Source organism: Zingiber officinale, chromosome 9B, assembly GCF_018446385.1.
Source record: "Zingiber officinale cultivar Zhangliang chromosome 9B, Zo_v1.1, whole genome shotgun sequence".
Lineage (NCBI taxonomy): Eukaryota > Viridiplantae > Streptophyta > Magnoliopsida > Zingiberales > Zingiberaceae > Zingiber > Zingiber officinale.
The window spans coordinates 94370540-94382067 of record NC_056003.1 but is presented as its reverse complement, the minus strand read 5'-3'; the positions used below and the strand labels follow the sequence as shown (position 1 = coordinate 94382067).

Here is an 11528-nt window from a genome sequence, read left to right as displayed (position 1 = left end):
TTCAATCATAATTTCCACATCGCTGCAGGATTACAACGTGCAGCCAAAAACTCGCCAACTATACTTGTATGCATGTCTTTGAATAAGACGTACGCAATTAATCAGTGTGCATGGTTCTCATGTGGCCGGACAGGCCAGATGGAATTATTTCTCCATGACAAGTACTGCTCTCGAACATTAGCGTTTGTTATTAATCACAAGTCACAACCACCAAGTGCTGCCAAAACGTATGTATAATTAATAGATCGAAGAATACAAAACTTTATTGGCGACTGATTTTGAACGTTGAATGAATCATCGATCAGCTGGCTATTAAGTTGACTGTAAAATAACCTCCAATAGTTAATTCCTACAAGGCACAAAAGAGTCTATATCTATGGTCCGACACTAGATCGGTCGTTAAGATAACGGATTTATTTTTTTACAAGGTATAAAAGAGTGGAAAAAGAATATTAGGAGGATGGTTAGGAATGTCCTGACGTAACTATTTCAACACTCAAGTTAACGGAGAAGATGAAGATGAACATACAATAGTGGATGTGAAAAAATATATAGTGCCCGTGGACTTCTTTTATAATATCATTGAGATGACCATCTCTATTCATTAACTATGTCCTATCATAAGAAAAGTAGCATCAATTAGAAGGTGTTTGGTTGGATGGTATGAGCGTGGGGAATGAAAAAGGAATGAAAAATTGACATTTGATTTGGTTAATTGATGATGGATCTCACGGATTCAATCTCCCAAGTATGAGAATGAGCCATTACTTAGTAAAATAGGGGGAAATGAAAATCCCTCTAGTCCCATTCAACATTTCTATCATTCCTATTTTTATTCTCATTTTTTCTGGAGAACATGTACCTCCTTAATCTAATTGCTCATATCCTGTATAATTATATCTAATCTCATTGAATGTCAGTTCATCTCTAAAGAGTTCAGAAGAACTAAATCCATAAGATCGGGAGAATATGACTAGTTGGCTCACTCTGAGCTAGGAGGATAGGGGACTTGTGCTAAGAGAAGCTAAGCCTCTAGAGTTGGAGAAAGCCGATAGACTGGATCACTCGGAGTTGGTTGAGCAGAGCACTTGTGTTCATGGGAGCTAGCTAAGCCCCTAGAGTTGGGGAAAGCTTACCGACTAGATCACTCTGAGCTGGTTGGGTGGAGTACCTGTGTTCATGGGAGCTAAGTCCCTGTGTCGAGGAAAGCCGACCGACTGAATAACTCTGAACAAGTTGAACGGAGAACCTGTGTTGAGGGGAGTTAAGCCCCTCAAGTCGGGGAAAGTCAACTGGCGAGATCACTCTGAGCTGGTTGAGCGGAGCACCTAGGATTGAAGAAAGCCGACCGACTAAATCGCTCTAAATTGATTGTCTTAAATGAGCCGATCGAATGACCTCCACCTCAGCAAAATAGTTGACTCTCCGATACTACCGAGGTACTTTCGGCAATCCTTGTATCAGCTCCAAGAGAAAGTTATGGAAATAAATAGGGCAGCAAGCTGGCACAAGCTACCTGCTTAATCGATCGCAACTTTTGTCACATCTGCACAGGCTAGCTGCAAACGTGAAATTAAGAGAATCAAAATAGATGGCTGTTTGTCGCCGCAGTCAATGTGCTGGACTCCATCGCGTCACGCCATTTACAATTACAAATTGTAATATTTTCTCCTCTTTATTAAAAAAAAAGAAAAAGAAAAAGAACAAGATGGGACGAGCTACATGTGACTTGCAATATATAATCGACATATTCTGTGCTCAGATTGCGAATGTTAGATTAAAGAATGTATTAGATTAATCAATAGGATAGAGATTCATTAATAGCTAGGGTTGGTTTTTTCAACGAGAGTTGGGTCAGGGAAGGGGGCATGATGTACAACCAAATGAGTGGCACAAGTTTTATATTAGATCGATTTAATTGTTGTCTAGCTACTTGCCAGGATTACTTCTTTTTAAGTTTTTCATTTTCTCAAAGATTCTAATTAATGTTCCATAATTGATCAAGAAGTATTTAAAATTATGAAATTAAAAAAAATATATACATAATTTTTAGATTTTCAAAAGGCACCTGCACTTAACTTTAGTGCTGTATTCAAAGAACAACTCATTATAGTACTGAATTTCAAGAAATCATACTACAGTGAGATCTATCTTAAGATTTATACAATAGTAAAATGATGTTGAGTTTGTGATATTGATATTTAAAATCTATAGTATCGTAATGGTGTTGTTATTTGAATGTAGTACTACAGTAAAATAAAAAACGACTACTCCCTTTGAAAAATCTAAAAAATAAATAGTCTATTGAGAAGTTCATAATTTTAAGTGCAAAATCATCCACAATTTAAATGTGATATAAAAACATCTCAAAAATCAAAAATATTTTTTTTTAAAAAAATCAAATTGACACCAACAACTACATCGCTTGAATTTAACGCAGTGCAGAACAAAACACTGCATCGAGTTACAACATGTACACGCGCACAGCTTGCATCAGCCACGGAACCTCTACTCAAACTAAAGCCGAAGCTAATGGATATCAAGAGAGATGCAACATATGAAAATGCCACCCGAAAGCGTCTCCGTGCCCCGCACGCAACGGTAGAATCTCTGATTCTACGACTCACGCTCCATATCTTTTCACGGGTCATCACTCATTCGGCTAATCGATCAATTATATACCCTCCAAGTCCACGCTTGGCCGCTCCTCATTATGTCCCTAATTACGTAACGGTCGCCTATAAATTGATATTATAATTTACTTCCTTTCACCCTATTAAAACAGAGACACCTATATTAAGTGAAAATTTAGTTCACTGCAAGTAACTAATTAAGAATTAATAATTAAGGTCATCATGCTTCTAGCTTTTTCCAACTTCATGCTTCACTTATTATTGGCCGATCGGGCATAGTGACAGCTCCGTGGCACCTACCGATCGATTGGCATAAGCAGCCCATACACTTGATCACTATTACGGTCCCTAAACTCCATTGATCAAGAAACAAGTGCCCATGTCCATCGCGGTGGTGGTCCTGCTTAATTAACTATCTTAATTGGTTGCGTCAAAATGTCGAACACGTTGCGAATCAAACAAAGCCGACGCCGAACGAGCATAAACTTTCGCGCACTGCTAGCTCATTGACTGGAGGGAGGCAGCGAGCAGCGAGCAACGACACGGGCAAGAGTCGTCATATCCCTAAAAATCTCCTACCGGACCTCTGCTAGCTGTAATATAACATGGCCCCGGCCTTTATTTATTTAGTTTAATTAATTAATTAATTAATTAGTTAATTTAAAGAATTGGAACCTCAAATGTTCTCTGTGAAATATATATAGGGAGAGGGCCAGAGCAGAGCATGCTAATTAACGAGCTGTTTGACGATATGGCGTCGTCATCCTCGGAGCGACAACGGCGGGCGGCGATCGCCGCCGTAGCAGTGGCTCTATGCCTGGCGGTCGGCGCCGCCCGAGCGCAGCTGTCGCCGGGGTTCTACTCGACGACGTGCCCCAACGTGGAGAGCATCGTGCGGTCGGCGATGGCGCAGGTGGTGAGCCAGGACCCGCGCATGGGCGCCTCCATGATCCGCCTCTTCTTCCACGACTGCTTTGTCAATGTAAGTTAATTATCTGATCAATTAATTTCATCATCGATCTTCAACTTCTTCTTCAATTCACAATCGTATATAATTTAGTTCCAGTTTATAATTGAATTAATTGGTCGATGTATATTTCCTAATTCACATGATGGATGAACCATTTCCAGCTGCCAATGAGTTCGGCACGCTGTTAGAAGCTAGTGTAACTGCTTTCTGTTAATGATTTAATGTCCTTACGTGGCTTGTCCTTGCATGAAATGATATGATAACATATATCTATCTCTGACATGACATTGACATTGACATCACGGGATCTAGCTGACGAACAGCTGCAATATCTTTCGAATAAGTATCGCCTTTTAAGTTAATTATTTGCAACTTGAATTGAATTGGATGAAATTATACCGTTCCTTGCTGATGAAGGAAGCGAATGCTAATGATGATAGCCAGGCCTATAAAATATTTAATTGATACCCTGTGTTTTTTCTGGAGCGGCGAAAAGCAGGGCACTAGTTATTTAAGATGAGTAGTGTTGGAGAACTAGTTTATTATGATGGAGAATGCCACCATTAATTATGATCATTTCTTAAATGACTATTTTATATTCATTACCACGTACTTGTATCGTTGCCGACCAAGTTATGGTTGTGTTTTCTCGCGTAATTTGGTTGGCCGCTTGTAGGGTTGCGATGCATCCGTGCTGCTCGACGACACGCCGGCGATGGTCGGCGAGAAGAATTGTGCCGGAAACGCAAACTCTCTTCGCGGATACGAAGTCATCGATGGTATCAAATCTAGCGTGGAGGCGGCGTGCCGCGCCACCGTGTCCTGCGCCGACATCGTGGCGCTGGCCGCTCGCGACGCAGTTAGTCTGGTAATTATACTCTGTTTAATCATGTGACCGGAGGAATTAGTTGATTGATCGGTTTATGGTCGTGGGGGCAGCTGGGTGGGCCGTGGTGGCAGGTGCTGCTGGGCCGGCTCGACGGCCGGACGGCGAGCATGGAGGCGGCCAACGCCAACCTCCCTCCGGCGTCCGACAACATCGACACCCTCGTCGCGAAGTTCGCGGCGAAGGGGCTGGACCTGCGCGACCTGACAGCGCTCTCCGGCGCGCACACCGTGGGGCTGGCCAAGTGCAGCAGCTTCCGGCAGCACGTGCACAGCGACTCCAACGTGGACCCGGCGTTCGCCATGTTCCGGAGGCGCATTTGCCCGGCCACCGGCGGCGACTCCAACCTCGCCGCCCTAGACACCACCAGCCCGAACCGGTTCGACGTCAGCTTTTACCGCGACCTCATGGTCCGCCGCGCGCTGCTGCACTCCGACCAGGAGCTGTTCAACGGAGGGCCGGCCGACGACCTCGTGCGCCTCTACAGCAACAACGGCGGGGCGTTCAACCGGGACTTCTCGGCGGCCATGGTCAAGCTCGGCAACCTCACGCCATCGACGGGGAGCGCAGGGGAGGTCAGATTGAATTGCCGGAGGGCCAATTGAGGCAGTCCGATCGATCGACGGACGTACAGAATTGTTCGATATAATAGCTCTCTGTCAACTGAGGCGCAACCATTGTTGTTAATTATTTACCTGTAGTAAATCAATTTACAGATCTTTTGATTGGGTCAATGAAATTTGTTAATTATTTACCTGTGGCAACAATTGTTGACTAAACTTATTAGATTTTATTTTATTTTATTTTATTTTTTCAGAAACCGACATAACCCTAAGATTTGCATTCGTCAACGGAAGCATGCGCGAAACTGCTTCCTGAGCACCCCCAATTATGACGTTGCCAGAGGCAATGCTGGTATGCTTCTGTAGGGCACTTGACGACACAAAGAACAAGTAACTAGCTGGACAATGTAGGGCACTTGACGACACAAAGAACAAGTAACTAGCTGGACCTCATAATTCAGCTCTAGCTTTACCCGAAATCACGCATACGAAAATTCCATTTGGGAATTGGACGAGTTCAATAATTGGCTACGAGTACAGTCAAAGAGGCGGATAAGAGAATTATGACAAGTATTAATGAGCCATATTCAACTAAATAATGCCTCATGCATCCTCAAACTCTTGAATCTCCCTCCGCATGTCCGCCCTTTGATTTCGACCAACTGGAGACATGAAATCCAAGTTACAGTTTGCAACGAGATATCCAGCTTTCTACCTAGGGATTAGGGATGGCAATGGGTCGGGTTCGGGTCGGATTCTATATCCTCCGTCCCCATACCCATCGGGTATAGGATCTCCGATGGGTATACCCATACCCATTAAAAGATCGGATATCTTCTATAGTTTTAATTTTTCTTCTTTCTATCCAAACACTTTACATGAACTATCTTTATGTTTTGACACAAATTGGAGTTTGGCAAGCAAATTTTGCAATTACACCCAAAAAATTTTGCAATCGCCCCTACTGTAATTGCATAGTTCATGTAAAGTATTAAAATTTTCTTTAATATATGTATATATATTATCTAATCGGGTATTCGGGTCGGGTATCGGGTATTGATAGTCCCTCCATACCCTCCTCCATTCGGGTCGGGTATCGGATCCTCCATCGGGTTCGGATGGAATTGCCATCCCTATTTCTACCACATTGATTTTGACAGCCAAGCAATGTACCAGTTTACGCGTATGCACGAGTCAACGAAGGCGACGCGCTATCGCTCTACGGCTTTGGTCGCGGTAGTGGAGATTATATATACCTATGGAGCCAGTGAGATTGATGCACTCATCCCCTTAGCTCGATCCATGGCCTCCTTCACGCTCGCTCTTCTCTCAGCTGTGCTTCTGCTCTGTAGCGCAGTGCAGGCGCAGCTCTCGTCGTCGTTCTACTCCCGCACTTGCCCGTCCTTGCCAAACATCGTCCGGTCGACCATGGCGCAGGTCGTCAACAAGGAGCCTCGCATGGCCGCCTCCATCCTCCGCCTCTTCTTCCACGACTGCTTTGTCAATGTACGCTATTTGGTCGATGTGCATTCCTCCCTCTGTTTCTTCTCTGTTTTTTCTTCTTCCATGAATGTAGTTAATGGTGATGGATTTGCAGGGCTGCGATGCATCGATTTTATTGGACGACACGGCGACGTTCACCGGCGAGAAGAATGCTTTCCCTAATATTAACTCTGCCCGTGGCTACGAGGTCATCGACGCCATCAAATCCAACGTCGAAGCCGCTTGCCCCCAAACGGTTTCCTGCGCCGACATCCTCGCGCTCGCCGCTCGCGATGGCGTTTCCTTGGTAAATAGATTGAACATTGAATTGAATCCCGGAGCCAAGGAACTAACTTGGATAGAAATGTAGGTCGGTGGACCAAATTGGAAAGTCTCACTCGGCCGCCGGGATGCCACAACGGCGAGCCAGAGCGACGCCAACAGCAACCTCCCGGGACCCTCCTCCAGCCTCTCTCAGCTCGTCGCTTCGTTCGCGGCGAAAGGCCTCAGCGCCCGCGACATGACCGCGCTCTCCGGCGCCCACACCATCGGCCGAGCGCAGTGCGCCAACTTCCGCTCCCACATCTACGACGACGCCGATATCGATCCTTGCTTCGCTGCTGCGCGCCGCCGGGAATGCCCCTCAGCCGGCGGCGACGGTAACTTGGCGCCGTTCGACTTGCGGACCCCGGACCGGTTCGATAATAGCTACTATCAGAACCTGGTGGCGAAGCGGGGGCTGCTGCACTCCGACCAGGAGCTGTTCAACAACGGTACGCAGGACAAGTTGGTGCGGCGGTACAGCGTCAACGGCAAGGCGTTTGCTAAGGACTTCGCGGCGGCTATGATGAGGATGGGAGCCATCAGCCCTCTCACCGGAGCCAGCGGGGAGATCAGATTGAACTGCAGGGTGGTGAACAAGTAGCGTTCCTTCTTGCCTGGAACTGATTAGTCGCCGATTTGTTCATTCTTTTACACTGTGAAGCACACACTGTTCTTTATTCTTTCAAAAAAAAAAAAAAAAAAAAAAAAAAGAAAAAACATGATCATAAAGTTTAATTACCGTGATATATTGCTCAAATTAAAGCTCTGTTTTAGCTTAGGCATGTGAACTTTTTATCAAGTCAATAGTGGAATTGATGGCATGGTTGATTGATAATAAAGCTCTCCTCACGAGTCACGATCTTCATGTGCATCCCAAAATTTATTTCTTCAAGGTTTTGCAGTAATTCACCGTGGGAAACTTCAAGTTGAACCAAAAACTCTTTCCCTCAACATTTACTATACTTTAGAGTAGTCGTGATCCTCTCCCACATCATGTGATCTACATCCCAACTTTATATTGATTGAGCCCTCGTGCATATGATATAATCTATGGATCGGAGCTACTCGGTCGTAGAAAAATATCCTCTAAATCCTTTGACTCATAGATAAAAAACACATCTACGTTTTGCCAATTGGTTTTCTAAAGCACTGATATGATACGACGACGGAACTCGGAATGATCCTTAGATGCCTGTGATCGAGCACTCCTCGTAACTTCTGATTCTTACTAAAAGAATTATCTTGCTCAAAGTTAACAACGGTCTTGTTCTGGCGTGGTCCATCAGTTGAACAATAATGTTGAGAAGAAAGAACTTACTTATTTCATTTTATAGCCGATCGTGTCTGAAAACTACATAGATGATATGCTTGGTACTATCATCTCGGTACGGTGGATTGGTGGTTGATTGGCAAAAGACCTTTTACTCTAAGTAAAGCTTCCTCCTGCTCATGCGCACATGAAGATGAGCTAACAAAACGTCAGTACCCAGAAACATGAGAGAGTTTCTGGCGAAGGTCCTCCGACGCTCAAGTCAGTATCAGTCCGGACGGATCGATGAAAAACAGTAAGAACGTGCACGCGAGAGTAAAGTTACCGATGTTCCAGAAAATGTACCTGCGCCATAGAAAGGACTCCCCCTTTATATACAACCTCACATACCTCCACAATCATGAAATGACAAAGTGTGTCAGAGTTTGTTAGGTAAAGGTAAGTGTACAACCCAGGTGGCATGCAATAATCGTTCGAGGAATCTTTCCTTTACCCACATACATACCTCTTTTGTTATTTATAGCTTTTGTTATTATTGAGTTTGATGAATGAATATACTGTTATAAATGGTCTGCTGATGGGAGATGCGATGGTCACCATAGAAGTTTCCAAAAGAATATTCTTTGACACATAGTTATTATTATGACAAGTTGTCAAGATGTTATCTGTTGAGTATATCTCGGCAGGTCATTAAGTCCAATCATTTCTATTGAGCTGCTCAGTTATATTCTGTATAATCTACTCCGTCGTGTATTATACTGTCTGTATCTTGGCCAGCTAGTAAGGCCGATCGCTTTTATATCTGTCTTGGCATTAAGCCGCTTGGTTATATTCTGCGTAGCTTTGAGATATTCGTTCGGAGAATAATATAATGCCCTGGTTATGCTAGAAATTCGCTTGAGAAATAATATGATGCCCTAGACACGTTGAGAGTCTGTTTGAGAAACAATATAATAACTTGTGCATGTTAGAAATCCATCCGATTCATAATGTGAAGTTAAGCGCCTTAGGCCCTGTTGGTATTTTGTCTAGCCGGGTGTACAACGAGCCTCTGGAGAATGCTGTGTTTTGAGAGGTCCAGTCAATATCCTGAACTAAAATGTCTTAGGCCAGGTCGACCTTTTTGTCCGGCCGGGAGTATAATAACTTGTAGGTAAAGTGCATCTGGCCGCCCGACCAGATTTATAAAGCTACCCTACTCATACATAGAAGAGATGAGTATGAAGTCATATAAACCCGGTCAATTCTACTATGAATAGACACCCATAACATTGACCGATGATCAGATCGACTAGGTGTATGTAGAGAGGCTCTTACATAGTAATGAGTTCAACCCTCCCTTTGACGATAAATCAGTTATTCTGGCTGGCTTGTAAGGGCAATTGTCTTTAAATTTGATAGCCTATTGAGTGACTACGTATGTTGTTTCTTTAGTTCAAAGGTGAAGCACTGAAACCCTTATATTCGATAGGCTTAACGGCTGATTGGCCTTTTCTTCGCACGACTCGGAATCCGACAAGGTCTATCCAATGAGCCCTAGCACCGGGCCGCCAATTAGAGTCAGATGGGGAGATGTTCCCCTTCATTGACTTTGACTACCACATCACCTTAACTTTGACGGTCACATCATCTCCTGGGTCCACTTGTTACAATTTATATCACTAGCTTCCCCTTCAAGTCTAGTCGAAGGAGATATATCTGACTGACTGGACCCAAGACCAATTTTTGCCCACCTGTCTTTTGCTAGGATCGTCTAGAAACTCTCGTGCTCCTTCGCGCCTTGGGAACTTAGTAATTTTTTCAAAAACTGCTTGTCAGTGGCCAATTGTTCAATAGAAATTACCGAGGATGCGCGGAGAGGTGTATGGACATAGGAATGATTTGGTTGTCACTTCCATCATAAATGTCTATTGATGGGTTGATGCCACATGACCACCCTTTTTGTTTTCTGAAACGGCTTCTGACGCATATCTCCTCGTATGGATAAACGGTCTCTCTCTTTGTACAGATCAACGATCTGCAGCATGCCATTTCAATCCAATGAACATAATCAAATTATACTTTATAAAAACCTTAAACAACCCCTATTTACAACACTCTGCCTTTTGCCTTCTTCAATCTTCTTTCTAGCGATCTTTTACTTGCGGTGCTCTCCCCTCTTTCTTCTTTGGTCATCAGTAAGTCCTCTGTTCTTTCTCTATTTCGTGCTTTTCCATGGCTGAAGAATCCTTTGCTCCTTGGTATACTCTGACCTTTTCGGATTTTGATATTGCCGATAAAGCTTACATTTGCTCTCGGTATGAAATCCCTGAGAACTATTGAATTGGCATACCTTCTCCTACCACCCATCCTCATCACCTTCCTGATAATCACATCATCATTTTTATGAACCAATTAGCAGTCAGTCTCCATTTCCCTATTCCTCCATTCTTGTCCACGTGAGTCAATATTTTCGTATCCCTCTATAACAATTCATCCCGAATGCCATCCATACCCATGTGGTATATTCATGTTATTTCATCTATTTAACATTCCCCTTACACCCTAAAATTTCTTTCTATTTTTTATCCCAAAAAATCGGAACCAGGATTTTTTTTTTCAATCTCGCCCAAAGTCCATCTTTTTCAAAGACATGCCCTCTTCAAATAAAGGTTCGAAGTCATGCTTCTTTTTTCTTGAAATGCATGAGCCTACCTCTCGACCAACCAACTAGCAATCTTCCCTTCCTCCTCTTCCTGACAGAGGGAATTACAAACAGGCAACCACTTATATCATATACTTTCCCAAGCTAAGTAGTCAACAATTTAAGATTTATCGGTGGTTACGTGAAGGCCTCCTACACCTGTTTGGTTTGAGTCCCATATGTAAGAAGCTTCCTTGCTCCCTCGGTAAGCTTCGATAACTTGGTCAATGTATTATCATTAACTAAGGCATTCTTTATTTTATGCACTGAACACCATTTTTGTTGCTTTGGTCGATGACTCGATCGACATGGAAGAGGAGGAAATATGCACTAAGGAGTGAGAATTGCAAGTCAAGCGAGGCTTACCACCGATCGTCGTCACCAATGAGGCGTCCGAGGGTCTTGTAGTTGAGTCCAGCGTAGCTGCTGCTTTAGAGAACTGCCTTATCTTGCACCTCCAGTGTCTGAATGTTCTTCCTTGGAGGGGGAGGATGTTCCTCTAAAAGATGTTAAGACCATTGACGGCTGGCTAGAGGGGTGGGGGGTGAATAGCCCCTGCACAAATTAAACAAACGAAAAGATCTTTCTTAGATTTACAGCTTGATTAAAAGAACACTTGCATAAATAAGAATAAAAAAGAAACTAAAAGGAAAGAGGCACCGAGATTTTACTTGGTTAAAATCGAGGAGGTTGTTAATCCAAAGAAGTTAAAGCGCA

The 11528-nt window shown here is 43.6% G+C and overlaps 2 protein-coding genes across 2 annotated transcripts; both read left to right on the top strand.

Moving 5' to 3' along the window:
* Positions 1 to 3338: 3338 nt before the first annotated feature.
* On the top strand, positions 3339 to 5247 carry LOC122024340 (peroxidase P7-like). The gene is made up of 3 exons (XM_042582953.1): positions 3339 to 3615; positions 4280 to 4471; positions 4543 to 5247. The coding sequence occupies exons 1-3, from the start codon at positions 3358 to 3360 to the stop codon at positions 5092 to 5094; spliced, it is 1002 nt and encodes a 333-aa protein (XP_042438887.1). The 5' UTR covers positions 3339 to 3357; the 3' UTR covers positions 5095 to 5247.
* Positions 5248 to 6222: 975 nt separating this feature from the next.
* Positions 6223 to 7693, top strand: LOC122024338 (peroxidase P7-like). Its single transcript, XM_042582951.1, has 3 exons — positions 6223 to 6558; positions 6650 to 6841; positions 6905 to 7693. The coding sequence occupies exons 1-3, from the start codon at positions 6238 to 6240 to the stop codon at positions 7457 to 7459; spliced, it is 1068 nt and encodes a 355-aa protein (XP_042438885.1). The 5' UTR covers positions 6223 to 6237; the 3' UTR covers positions 7460 to 7693.
* Positions 7694 to 11528: the final 3835 nt, after the last annotated feature.

Bases quoted from the DNA above. Each gene is read 5' to 3' on its own strand.
- LOC122024338 (XM_042582951.1), top strand. From the start codon at position 6,238: ATGCACGAGTCAACGAAGGCGACGCGCTATCGCTCTACGGCTTTGGTC. The intron at 6,559-6,649 runs GTACGCTATTTG...ATGGATTTGCAG, and splicing joins TCCACGACTGCTTTGTCAAT to GGCTGCGATGCATCGATTTT. The intron at 6,842-6,904 runs GTAAATAGATTG...ATAGAAATGTAG, and splicing joins CTCGCGATGGCGTTTCCTTG to GTCGGTGGACCAAATTGGAA.
- LOC122024340 (XM_042582953.1), top strand. From the start codon at position 3,358: ATGCTAATTAACGAGCTGTTTGACGATATGGCGTCGTCATCCTCGGAG. The intron at 3,616-4,279 runs GTAAGTTAATTA...GGCCGCTTGTAG, and splicing joins TCCACGACTGCTTTGTCAAT to GGTTGCGATGCATCCGTGCT. The intron at 4,472-4,542 runs GTAATTATACTC...TCGTGGGGGCAG, and splicing joins CTCGCGACGCAGTTAGTCTG to CTGGGTGGGCCGTGGTGGCA.